Source organism: Oncorhynchus nerka, linkage group LG12, assembly GCF_034236695.1.
Source record: "Oncorhynchus nerka isolate Pitt River linkage group LG12, Oner_Uvic_2.0, whole genome shotgun sequence".
In the NCBI taxonomy this organism is placed as follows: Eukaryota; Metazoa; Chordata; class Actinopteri; order Salmoniformes; family Salmonidae; genus Oncorhynchus; species Oncorhynchus nerka.
Window position 1 is genome coordinate 39,288,618 of NC_088407.1, and position 12,042 is coordinate 39,300,659.

Sequence of the window (12,042 nt, forward strand, 5' to 3'; positions counted from 1 at the left end):
TAGTCTACATATGAATTTCATAAATATGTGTACAAAAAGTGCACCTATCAATTACTCATGAAGTTCAAATAGTGTGTGTTGTTATATTTAAAGGTGTTAATTTCTAATTAATTGGAATTAATTCAAGGAAATGGTTGCTTTTTCTTTAAACTCTGGGATTTAAGGATATATGGCAGAACAGCACTGTAATCATTTAGGCTATATTTAGGAGAAATCAAATGCACTTAACTTCCAGAGCAAATAACAGGAGGCTGCAGAGGAGAGGTACATTTATCGATAAAATAATTAATACCAACTAAATCCCTCCTCCCGTGAAACGTTCACATCGACTGGCTCCTCCAATACAGAGAAAAGGAGTGAAACACCTATGTCACACACTCACTCATTGACCAAGCGGTCCATAGACATTTGTATAATTCTTTCCGGATAGTGAACTGGTGAGGACCACTGAAGGAACCGGAAGAGAGAGAGGGAAAGAGCGAGATAAAGAAAGAGAAAGATGAACAGACGGTATTTGGAAAACTCTCCAGCCCATACTGACCCCAGAATGCCCAGAAAACCAGTGCTCGCTCGCAATGAGATGCTGAGCGCCGCTCTTTGCAAACCGGCTGCTGTTTCTCCAGGGGCAGACTCTCGGTGAAGAAAACTCTAGATGGGCGTTTATACCGTCTCTGTTGATTCTCAAGAATCCACGGCTCGATTTTTTCGAAATGAAGAGAATGAAAAATGTGAGGATCGAGAAGTGTTGTAGTGTGTGTCCGCAGCCTCCTCACCCGCAACAGTCAAGTCCACTGAACGCAGTGATTCAGTGATTGAGTATTTATTTTCATGATAAATACGAAAAAGGATTTACATTTTGATATTAGGACTTCCCAACTTTGCCGTGTTTCGTTGTCTGTTTTGCAGTCTCTGTCTGTGAAACACAGATCTCAGGATACATCAACTCCGTGGAAAAAGCGACTTGAGAAGTTCCCCAGACTGAACAACAATTTACTGCTGTTTCACCCTCCCCACACACACCTCTCTCCCTCTACAAGCATCTCCTCTGGGTGGGATTGCTCCCGATGCTTGCCCATTGTTTGCTTTTTGTTCTGTCTTGTCATTTGTTTGTGTGTTTCACATTATGGTATGATGATTAACATGCTTAGCTATAATAGCCAAGGAAATTATTTTAAATTGTGCATGTACACGTGACAGTAATGCGTTTTGTAATGCAACATTCCTATGACTGAATGAAAAAGCAAGCATGGGATTATTATATGGGTCTTTTTTGGGGTTGCCTTTTTCTACGACTTTGCAGATCCATCCCAACTTGATTTGTGTGTGCATACGTGTGTGTGTGCATGCATTCTTGTCTGTGTGTGGCCACTGATAACCCCTTTAGAAGGCACTAAAGACCTGTCTGTGTGTACCTGGTTTCAGTTACGCTGGAAGTCGCCAGCCATGTGGCCCTCGGGAGTGGGGAGCAGGCAGCCCTGTCCGCGGGAATCGGCGCTCCGCAGGGCAGCCATCAGTGGCAATGTCCTCGCACTGCCGCAGCACCATGTCCCCACTGGCAGGAGTGTCCGGGTTTTCATCTGCGCCAACCCCGACGGTAAGACGGTTCTGGCCAGGGAACAAATGTGCAAGTCCTTGGATGACTCATGGAGTAACTTTTAAATTGATGACCCAATCTGCAGAAAAGTGGGTTGCTGCGTATTTTAGGCCTATATTCCTATATTACGCACAAGCAATGATAGGCCTACCCAAATCAGTGCAATTACAGACATACAGATGGATGTAGATTTCACACCGCTCATAAGGACATTTTATTCATCTAATTTCAAAGATTATGTCAGATCTTTCCAGTTCTAGAGAAAAAAAGGTGCATTGAACGAGGGGATATGTAGGTCTGTAATTTGTTACCCCAATCGTATAAGAGTCCATACAAATTACAGGACAGGAGAGTGACATATAACAATGCTCTACCAGCCCTATCCTTGACTAATGTATTGAGGAAAGCACAGGGTGTGATACGGAATGGTCCCCGGTTCAACTATCACAATAGCCTTGTTCAATTCACTTAGGACGAGCACCAGAGCAGTAGACAGTCACAAGCCACTCAACCAAAGAGGGTAGACCAAGATTATGCTTGTAGTATTTTAGGTGGTCTACCATTCAGTCAATGATGGTCATAATGGGTCAATAGTCAATTATAATACGTCACTTTGTTTTGAAGTGCTATTTTAATTGTTATTCAGGTTAGTCTCAAGCAATGTCAGAGATACTTTGAGGTAGGGATACTCCATAAGGTGTGTGAGAAAACGTCAATGATGCACTAGGCTATGGGGTGGATAGGTGGGTTGTGACAGCATTGTACAACACAGAAGTAAGACTCTGGGCCATCAACCTGGTCTCAGAGCATTTAATATTATTCTGCATGTAAATCTGAGACACTCCATTTAGTATGATATGTCCCAGATATGGTATGTATTCATTTGTGGATGTCCATCACCCATTTGGTATGATATGTTATGAATTGCTATTCGTATTATATGTTACAAATTTGCTAAATATACAATATATTAATATTTGCACAATATACAATATATCATGAATTTTCTAAACATATATTATGTGATGAATTAGGTGGCTAACGTTAGCTAGCTGGATAAGGTTAAGGTTAAGTTTAGGAGTTGGGTTGTAGGGTTAGGGGAAGGGTTAGCTAAAATGGTTAAGGTTAGGAGAAGGGTTAGCTGACATGCTAAGTCGTTGAAAAGTTGCTAATTAGCTAAAATGCTAAAGTTGTCAGTGATGAGATTTGAACCTGCAACTTTTGGGTTGCTAGATGTTCGCGTTATACGTCAACCCATCCAGCCCGACCAACCGCCTTACTTTAAGTAAACATCTGTCTTATGTAACCTTACCATAGGTAACATACACTATATATACAAAATCATGTAAACACCCCTTCAGTGGATTTGGCTATTTCAGCCACGCCCGTTGCTGACTGGTTTATAAAATCGAGCACACAGCCATGCAATCTCCATAGACAAACATTGGCGGTCGAATGGCCTTAGAACTCAGTGACTTTCAACGTTGCACCGTCTTAGGATGCCACCTTTCCAACAAGTCAGTGTTGGCTGGAGTGATGTAAAGCTCGCCACCATTGGACTCTGGAGCAGTCGAAACGCATTCTCTGGAGCGATAAATTCACCAATTGGCAGTCCGACGGACCAATCTGGATTTGGAGGATGCTAGGAGAATGCTACCTGCCCCCATTGCATAGTACAACTGCAAAGTTAGGTGGAAGAGGAATAATGGTCTGGGGCTGTTTTTCATGGTTCGGGCTAGGCCCCTTAGTTCCAGTGAAGGAAAATCTTAACGCTACAATATTCAATGACATTCTAGACAATTCTGTGCCTCCAACTTTGAGGCAACAGTTTGGAGACGGCCGTTTCCTGTTTCAGCATGACAATGCCCCCATGCACAAAGCGAGTCCAAACAGAAATGGTTTGTTGAGATCGGTGTTGAAGAACCTGACTGGCATGCACAGAACCATGACCTCAACCCCATCGAACACCTTTGAGATGAATTGGAATGTTGACTGCGAGCCAGGATTAAGTGCCTGACCTCACTAATTCTCTTGTGGCTGATTAGAAATGTTCCAACAGCAATGTTCCAACATCTAGTGGAAAGCTTTCCCAGAAGAGTGGAGGCTCTTTTAGCAGCAAAGGGGAGACCAACTCCATATTAATGCCCATGATTTTGGAATGAGATGTTTGATGAGCAGGTGTCCACATACTTATGGCCAGGTGGTGTATCATACTAATTTCAGTGTCCCAGATTTACATTTACAACGTTATGTCTAGTCTATGAGACCAGGCTGAGGCTACAGGACTGCTGAAGGCAGTTTAAGTCTACAGCCACCCTGGTGCACATAATCCTCAGTCTTCTTGAACCTCCAAAATAATTACTCCAGTCAAAAGCAACGGATCTTTATGCTGGAGTCAAAGTGTTCTGCAGTGCGTTGCAGTAGGTCGAGAAGCTGAGGTGTGACAGCGAGTTTGAAGCCATTTGGGAACAGTACAGTGCCAGCTGGCACTGAAGCACCACCAGCTCCCAGAAAACAACGACCTTATGGAAGTACAAATCTCCAGCAATACCTGGTGAACAGTACAGTAGGTCAGCAGGACAGAGGTGAAGACACTGAGTGTAGATTTCGCGCAAACCTGCCACTTCTTGGTCAAAAGCACTTGGTATTTGAACTTTATGTTTATTGTGGTATAGCGTGATTTAAAGCAGAATTCAATATAATTCCAATGAAAGAACCCCCCAAAATTGTGCCCGCTCACCGATTTCAACTAACCCCTTAGTCACTTTATCCTGGCAACGGGTCGAGAGGTGCAGGCATTCTCTTGCAGAGTTGCTCTGTTTGAATACAGTCTAGGGGAGGGGGATAAAAATAGGCAAGAGGTGTAGTGTAAGACACAAACACAGAGAGGGCAAAGATGGAGGGTGGGATTAAGGGAAAGCGGGAGAGAGGGAGGATGGCACACCCATAGACAAAAACAGAACCAATCATGCATGATTCCCCTGAAATTACAATAAATGTCAATAGAGTGATCAACTGACCTAAAATTCCTCTTATTTTGTACCGGTTTTATCCATATCCAATGGCACACATAGTAGACTTAATTTGCCACATTGCTCATAGAATCATTAGTTGTGGGCAACATGCAAATGTTACTAGGAAGAGCATGTACAGTATCTCTAAAGATGCTTAGGAATCAGAGGTCCAATATGAATGGATGGAAAATTATGTCTTTGTATGGCTGTACATTTGACACTGTTTAAGGAAAGATATTGACACACTGTTGACAAACTGTTACCCTACAACCAAATAGTTATATCACGTTACAGCATACAGAACTAGACACTTTATTGTGAATTCCTGATACGGCTGCATGGATCTAGCCTCCACATTGTAATAAAAGAAAAGAAAGAAAGAGCTTCAGGCCTTCTGATTCTGAATGAACTCCTTCAGTATTTGTGACCAGCACCAAATGAACAGCTCCTCTAATGGACTGGAAAGTGCTGTTCCACTATGGGCTCTAGAGGGCGCAATTCATGCCCTACATTGAGTTACAGTGGTTTGTCATAACCATGGCAAAGCTGGAATAAATATATGATTGCCTACACCTGGGTACCACCAGGTGTTTTTAATATCAGGTGTCCGATCATAACTAGATGAGCTTTTGTTGTTGTCTCATACCCATTCAATTATTTTAATATTCAGACAATTAGGCTACACACTTTCTCTTGACACTTGAACCCTGCATGCAATATGACATATTATAATTTTGTTAACCTGACATGTTACAACTCTTAATTACATCTACTATGTCAGCCTTATGACTGATTACCTAGGTCTTATGACATATGGCTTAAGTAGTGTTGCCACCTCGGACCTCAGGGAAAAGTGATCTTAAAAGATCAGGCACACTAGGGAAACAAAATCACTTCAGATATAGTGTTCACTAAGGAAGAGATGATCTTTTAAATATGGTGTGCCTCATACTTTCCCAGAGATAAGTACAGTATCATAACAGTTTCACTGCGTTTTTTACTGTGTCTGGGCGTCACAGGTTTATGTGCTCTTTGTCTGGTTGTGGCTGTAGCCTATAATGCACCATACTGTCACTGCCGAGACTAGTATAGTCAAAGACCATAGACCATCTTCTCACTCTGTTATTGATGATTCTGCCTTTAAGAAGTCTCTTACCGACCACTGCAACAAAGGACTCATTGTATGTAGCAGTGGAGGCTGCTGAGGGGAGGACGGCTCATAATATGGATGAACACATAAAAAACTTGTTTTTGATACCATTCCATTTACTCCATTCCAGCCATTGTTATTAGCCATTCTCCCCTCAGCAGCCTCCACTGGTATTTAGGGTATGTGCACATTAAAACATTGAAGCCGAGATGAGTTTGCTGAAAGACAAAATTCAAATTGCGGTGAACAGAGCTTTGTCACAATCTTACAATCTTGCTAATGAATCATTGGGACTTCAGGCTGGGCATTCATTTTTATTTTCAGAGCAGTGCACTGCTCAACCTGTGTGTGTGTGTGTGTGTGTGCCTGTGTGTGTGTGTGCACGTGTGTGTGCGCATGTGGGTGTGTGTTTGCATAATCTGCCATGGCTACTTTTCCTGATCAATTAAAAACACCCCCTTATCTCTCCGTCACTTCCCAGACAGCTGTATGCCGAAGAAAAGGCTATGGCAATTAATCTTCTTCCCAATATCTATAGCCATTAGACGCTGTGTGTGTGCGGGATAGGTGTTGCTACGTGTGCATGTGTATGCGAGTTTTTACTCAATAAACCTATCTACAGTTTTTAGCTCCATATTATCTCCATAGACGATGCCTTGGGTGTCTTAAAGCATTGGTGGCGTGTATGCAAGCTCGAGGGTGGTTCCCCTTGGGATACAATGCATAAAGTGATCTATTCCTCCACATACACACTATATCTATATCCATTTAAACCTGGATTTAATTTTTTTGTAGTTTAAACATGCTTTTTAGTTCGACTATTCAAGGTCTCGAACTTTCCTCTCTGTATATATATTTTCTCTTTCACTGTCACTTTCTCTGGTTTAGATTCTCTGTTCAATCCTCTCTTCGTCTTTCCTCTGTCTCTCTCTCTGTCTATCTAGCCTTCACTTCCCTCTCATTCTCCCTCCATCCTTTCTTTTTCTCTTCCTCCTTCAGATCTGGCTATCATCGTCAATCATGTCAGAGGTTTAACTGTGAAATCTATAAAGCCAGTGAGAATGTTACAGCCTGGGCCATTTCAGGATCCAATCTTATTTAATATCTCTCTCTCCCGCTCTCTGGTGTGCACTAGGGTGTCCTTTTCTCCCACCTCTCCTGAAGCCTGGTGCTAAAGCCCAATACCAGTGAGACTCTTCTCAGGCGATTTTGGCACCTTGCTGCCACTTAACTGATCTACTGTTACTGAGGGACAGATTTTCTGAGCGTAAATGAACCTGTAAACCTATCTACCTGTATCTTTCCAGAGGTAATTAAAGCATTGATACAATGAGGACCAAGATACCTTGTTTTGGTGTTGTGATTTTATGACTAGCATTAGAGTTTAAAGTGTGCTACTTTCCCTGTTGTGTTATCATGAAAGGAAAAGGCACAGGTCTCGCTTTTCCAAAGAATTAATATTTCGGCCATGTTGACCTTTTATATGACAGCAAAACAAACTGCATACAATCAATTAGAAATTAGCATCAGATGCTGTTATGTGGCAAGTATATTTTGGCAGTGTGTATTTGTCACATGCTCCGAATACAACAAGTGTAAACCTTACTGTGAAATGCTTACTTACAAGCCCTTAAACAACAATGCAGTTCAATTTGATAAACTTGAACTGCATTTAATAAAATATTTACTAAATAAACTACATTTAAAAAAAATCGAATAAATTAAAAAGTAACAAGAAATGTACATAACAATAATGAGGCTATATACACTGCTCAAAAAATAAAGGGAACACTAAAATAACACGTCCTAGATCTGAATGAATGAAATATTCTTATTAAATACTTTTTTCTTTACATAGTTGAATGTGCTTGACAACAAAATCACACAAATGATCAATGGAAATCAAATTTATCAACCCATGGAGGTCTGGATTTGGAGTCACACTCAAAATGAAAGTGGAAAACCACACTACAGGCTGATCCAACTTTGATGTAATGTCCTTAAAACAAGTCAAAATGAGGCTCAGTAGTGTGTGTGGCCTCCACGTGCCTGTATGACCTCCCTACACTGCCTGAGCATGCTCCTGATGAGGTGCCGGATGGTCTCCTGAGGGATCTCCTCCAAGACCTGGACTAAAACATCCGCCAACTCTTGGACAGTCTGTGGTGCAACGTGGCTTTGGTGGATGGAGCGAGACATGATGTCCCAGATGTGCTCAATTGGATTCAGCTCTGGGGAATGGGCGGGCCAGTCCATAGCATCAATGCCTTCCTCTTGCAGGAACTGCTGACACACTCCAGCCACATGAGGTCTAGCATTGTCTTGCATTAGGAGGAACCTAGGGCCAACCGCACCCGCATATGGTCTCACAAGGGGTCTGAGGATCTCATCTCGGTACCTAATGGCAGTCAGGCTACCTCTGGCGAGCACATGGAGGCCCCCCAAAGAAATGCCACCCCACACCATGACTGACCCACCGCCAAACCAGTCATGCTGGAGGCTGTTGCAGGCAGCAGAACATTCTCCACGGCGTCTCCAGACTCTGTCACATGTGCTCAGTGTGAACCTGCTTTCATCTGTGAAGAGCACAGGGCGCCAGTGGCGAATTTGCCAATCTTAGTGTTCTCTGGCAAAGGAAAAACGTCCTGCACGGTGTTGGGCTGTAAGCACAACCCCCACCTGTGGACGTCGGGCCCTCATAACACCCTCATGGAGTCTGTTTCTGACCGTTTGAGCAGACACATGCACATTTGTGGCCTGCTGGCTCTGGCAGTGCTCCTCCTGCTCCTCCTTGCACAAAGGCGGAGGTAGCGGTCCTGCTGCTGGGTTGTTGCCCTCCTACAGCCTCCCCCACGTCTCCTGATGTACTGGCCTGTCTCCTGGTAGCGCCTCCATGCTCTGGACACTATGCTGACAGACACAGCAAACCTTCTTGCCACAGCTCTCATTGATGTGCCTTCCTGGATGAGCTGCACTACCTGAGCCACTTGTGTGGGTTGTAGACTCCGTCTCATGCTACCACTAGAGTGAAAGCACCGCCAGCATTCAAAAGTGACCAAAACATCAGCCAGGAAGCATAGGAACTGAGAAGTGGTCTGTGGTCACCACCTGCAGAACCACTCCTTTATTGGAGTGCTAATTGCCTATAATTTCCACCTGTTGTCTATTCCATTTGCACAACAGCATGAGAAATGTATTGTCAATCAGTGTTGCTTCCTAAGTGGACAGTTTGATTTCACAGAAGTGTGATTGACTTGGAGTTACATTGTGTTGTTTAAGTGTTCCCTTTATTTTTTTGAGCAGTGTATATTGCCAGGTCGCAGTTGCAAATGAGAACTTGTTCTCAACTAGCCTACCTGGTTAAATAAAGGTGAAATTATTGTTTTGTTTTTTAAATACAGGGGGTACCGGTACTGAGTCAATGTACAAGTTAGTCAAGGTAATTTATAAAGTGACTGTGCATAGATAAAACAGCGAGTAGCAGCAGTGTGAAAACAAAGGGGTGGGGGGGGGGGTCAATCTAAGTCCGGGTGGCCATTTGATTAGTTGTTCAGAAGTCTTATGGCTTGGGGGTAGATGCTATTAAGGAGCCTTTTGGTCCTAGACTTGGCGGTCCTGTACCGCTTGCCGGGCGGTAGCAGAGAGAACAGTCTGGACTTGGGTGACTGGACAATTTTTTGGGCCTTCCTCTGAAATGCCTAGTATATAGTTCCTGGATGTCAGGAAGCTTGGCCCCAGTGATGTACTGGGCCGGACGCACTACCCTCTGTACCGCCTTACGGTCAGATGCTGAGCAGTTGCCATACCAGGCGGTGATGCAACCGGTCAGGATGCTCTCGATGGTGCAGCTGTAGAATTCTTTGAGGATCTGAGGACCTGTGGCAAATTTTTTAAGTCTCCTTAAAAAGTATTTCCCTCTTCACAACTGTCTTGGTGTGTTCGGACCATAAATAGTTTGTTGGTCATGAGGCCACCAAGGAACTTGAAACTCTCTACCATATCCACTTCAGTCCTGTCAATGTTAATGGAAGCCTGTTTGGCCCTCCATTTTCTATAGTCCACAATCAGCTCCTTCGTCTTGCTCATACTGAGAGAGAGGTTGTTATCCTGGCACTACACTACCAGGTCTCTGACCTCCTCCCTATAGGCTGTCTCATTGTTGTCGGTGATCAGGCCAACCACTGTTGTGTCACCAGCAAACTTAATTATGGTGTTGGAGTCATGCTTGGCCATGCAGTCGTGGGTGTCCAGGGAGTACTGTGCTTCTACACCTGCATTGCTTGCTGTTTGGGGTTTTAGGCTGGGTTTCTGTACAGCACTTTGAGATATCAGCTGATGTACGAAGGGCTATATAAATACATTTGATTTGATTTGAGTACAGGAGGGGACTAAGCATGCACCCCTGGGGGTCCCAAATGTTGAGGATCAGTGTGGCAGATGTGTTGTTGCCTACCCTTACCATCTGGGGCGGCCTGTCAGGAAGTCCAGGATCCAGTTGCATAGGGAGGTGTTTTTTCCCAGGGTCCTTAGCTGACCGATGAGCTGACCGATGAGCTTTGTGGGCATTATGTTGTTGATTGCTGATTGGTGTTCCTTTTTGTCCAGGTGGGAAAGGGCAGTGTGGAGTGATTGAGATTGCGTCATCTGTGGATCTGTTGGGCGGTATGCGAATTAGAGTGGGTCTGGGATGATGGTGTTGGTGGGAGCCATAACCAGCCTTTCAAAGCATTTCATAGCTACAGGTGTGGTGGTCTGATCAAAACATGTAGCTTTTACAGACTGGGTCAGAGAAAGGTTGAACATGTTAGTGAAGACACTTGCCAGCGCATACCCTGAGTATGCATCCTAGTAATCCATCTGGCCCTGTGGCCTTGTAAAAGTTAGCCTGTTTAAATGTCTTGCTCACATCGGCTACGGGTAGCGTGATCACAGTTGTCTGAAACAACTGGTTCTCCCATGCATGGTTCAGTGTTGCTTGCCTCAAAGCGAGCACAGAAGGCATTTAGCTCGTCCTATAGTCTCACGTCAGATAACTTGAGTGTGCAGAACTATTCACCCACCCCCAAAGTCAATACTTTGTAGAGCCACCTTTTGCAGCAATTACAGCTGCAAGTCTCTTGGGGTATGTCTCTATAAATCTTATTTGGGATAGCCCCCTTTTTTTCAATTTTCACCTAAACGACATATCCAAATCTAACTGCCTGTTGTCACGCCCTGGTCGTATATATTGTGTTTGTCTTCAATTATTTGGTTAGGCCAGGGTGTGACATGGGTTTATTGTGGTGTGTTTTGTCTTGGGGTTTTGTGGGGTGTTGGGTGTGTGGCTTAGTGGGGTTATCTAGCAAAGTCTATGGCTGTCTGGAGTGGTTCTCAATCAGAGGCTGGTGTGTATCGTTGTCTCTGATTGGGAACCATATTTAGGCAGCCATATTCTTTGAGTGTTTTGTGGGTGATTGTTCCTGTCTTTGTGTTTGCACCAGATAGGGCTGTTTCGGTTTTTCACATTCCATTATTTTGTAGTTTCTTCATGTATAGTTTTTTCCTTCATTAAAATATCATGAATCATCATCACGCTGCATTTTGGTCCGACTCTCCTTCACCACAAGAAACCCGTTACACCTGTAGCTCAGGCCTTGAAGCAAGGATATGCATATTATTGCTACCATTTGAAAGGAAACACTTTGAAGTTTGTGTAAATGGGAATGTAATGTAGGATAATATAACAATAGATCTGGTAGACCATCAATCAAATGCAACAGAAAGGTCACAAATCTAGCCATCACTCTGGTTGTAATTCCGATGGTGCCCACAAGATGGCAGCAGTGTATGTGCAAAGTAATAACTTGAAGTATGAGCAAACTACATGACAGTTAGTGTGAAGTCACCCAGGTACATTTGGGTAAATCGTGAAGGAGACGTTTACATTCACATTACATTTTTCTGCAAGAATATCGTCACATCTGTATACTTGGACTTTGATTTAGCTTTCCAAGTATTAGTGGCATATTATAAGTTCAACATTTGCAAAACACCCAGTTTTCATAACTTCATAACTTTCCATAGTCTTATAATTGTTGTCAAAAAGGAAAAGGCTTGCTGTCGCACAAGGTTAGCAGCAACATTTTACTGTAAATTGGACAATGCAGTTATATTACCAAGAATTTAAGCTTTTAGCCGATATAAGACACTTATATGTACCGACATTTGTTTTTTCTCTAAAATCTTCGATCGTGACACACAGCGCTGCATGAATTACAACTGCTCCAGATCTGTCAAGTAGGATG

General features: G+C 43.3%; 1 protein-coding gene across 1 annotated transcript in view; it reads left to right on the top strand.

The window, feature by feature from the left end:
• The first annotated feature begins 374 nt into the window (after window positions 1-374).
• LOC115138212 (NACHT and WD repeat domain-containing protein 2-like) overlaps window positions 375-12,042 on the top strand; it is a 108,034-nt gene continuing 96,366 nt past the window's right edge. Inside the window, exons 1-2 of the mRNA XM_065025563.1 lie at window positions 375-728; window positions 1,423-1,594. Of these exons, the coding sequence (XP_064881635.1) occupies window positions 711-728; window positions 1,423-1,594 (190 nt within the window). The 5' untranslated portion in view covers window positions 375-710. The remainder of the gene's footprint in view (window positions 729-1,422; window positions 1,595-12,042) is intronic.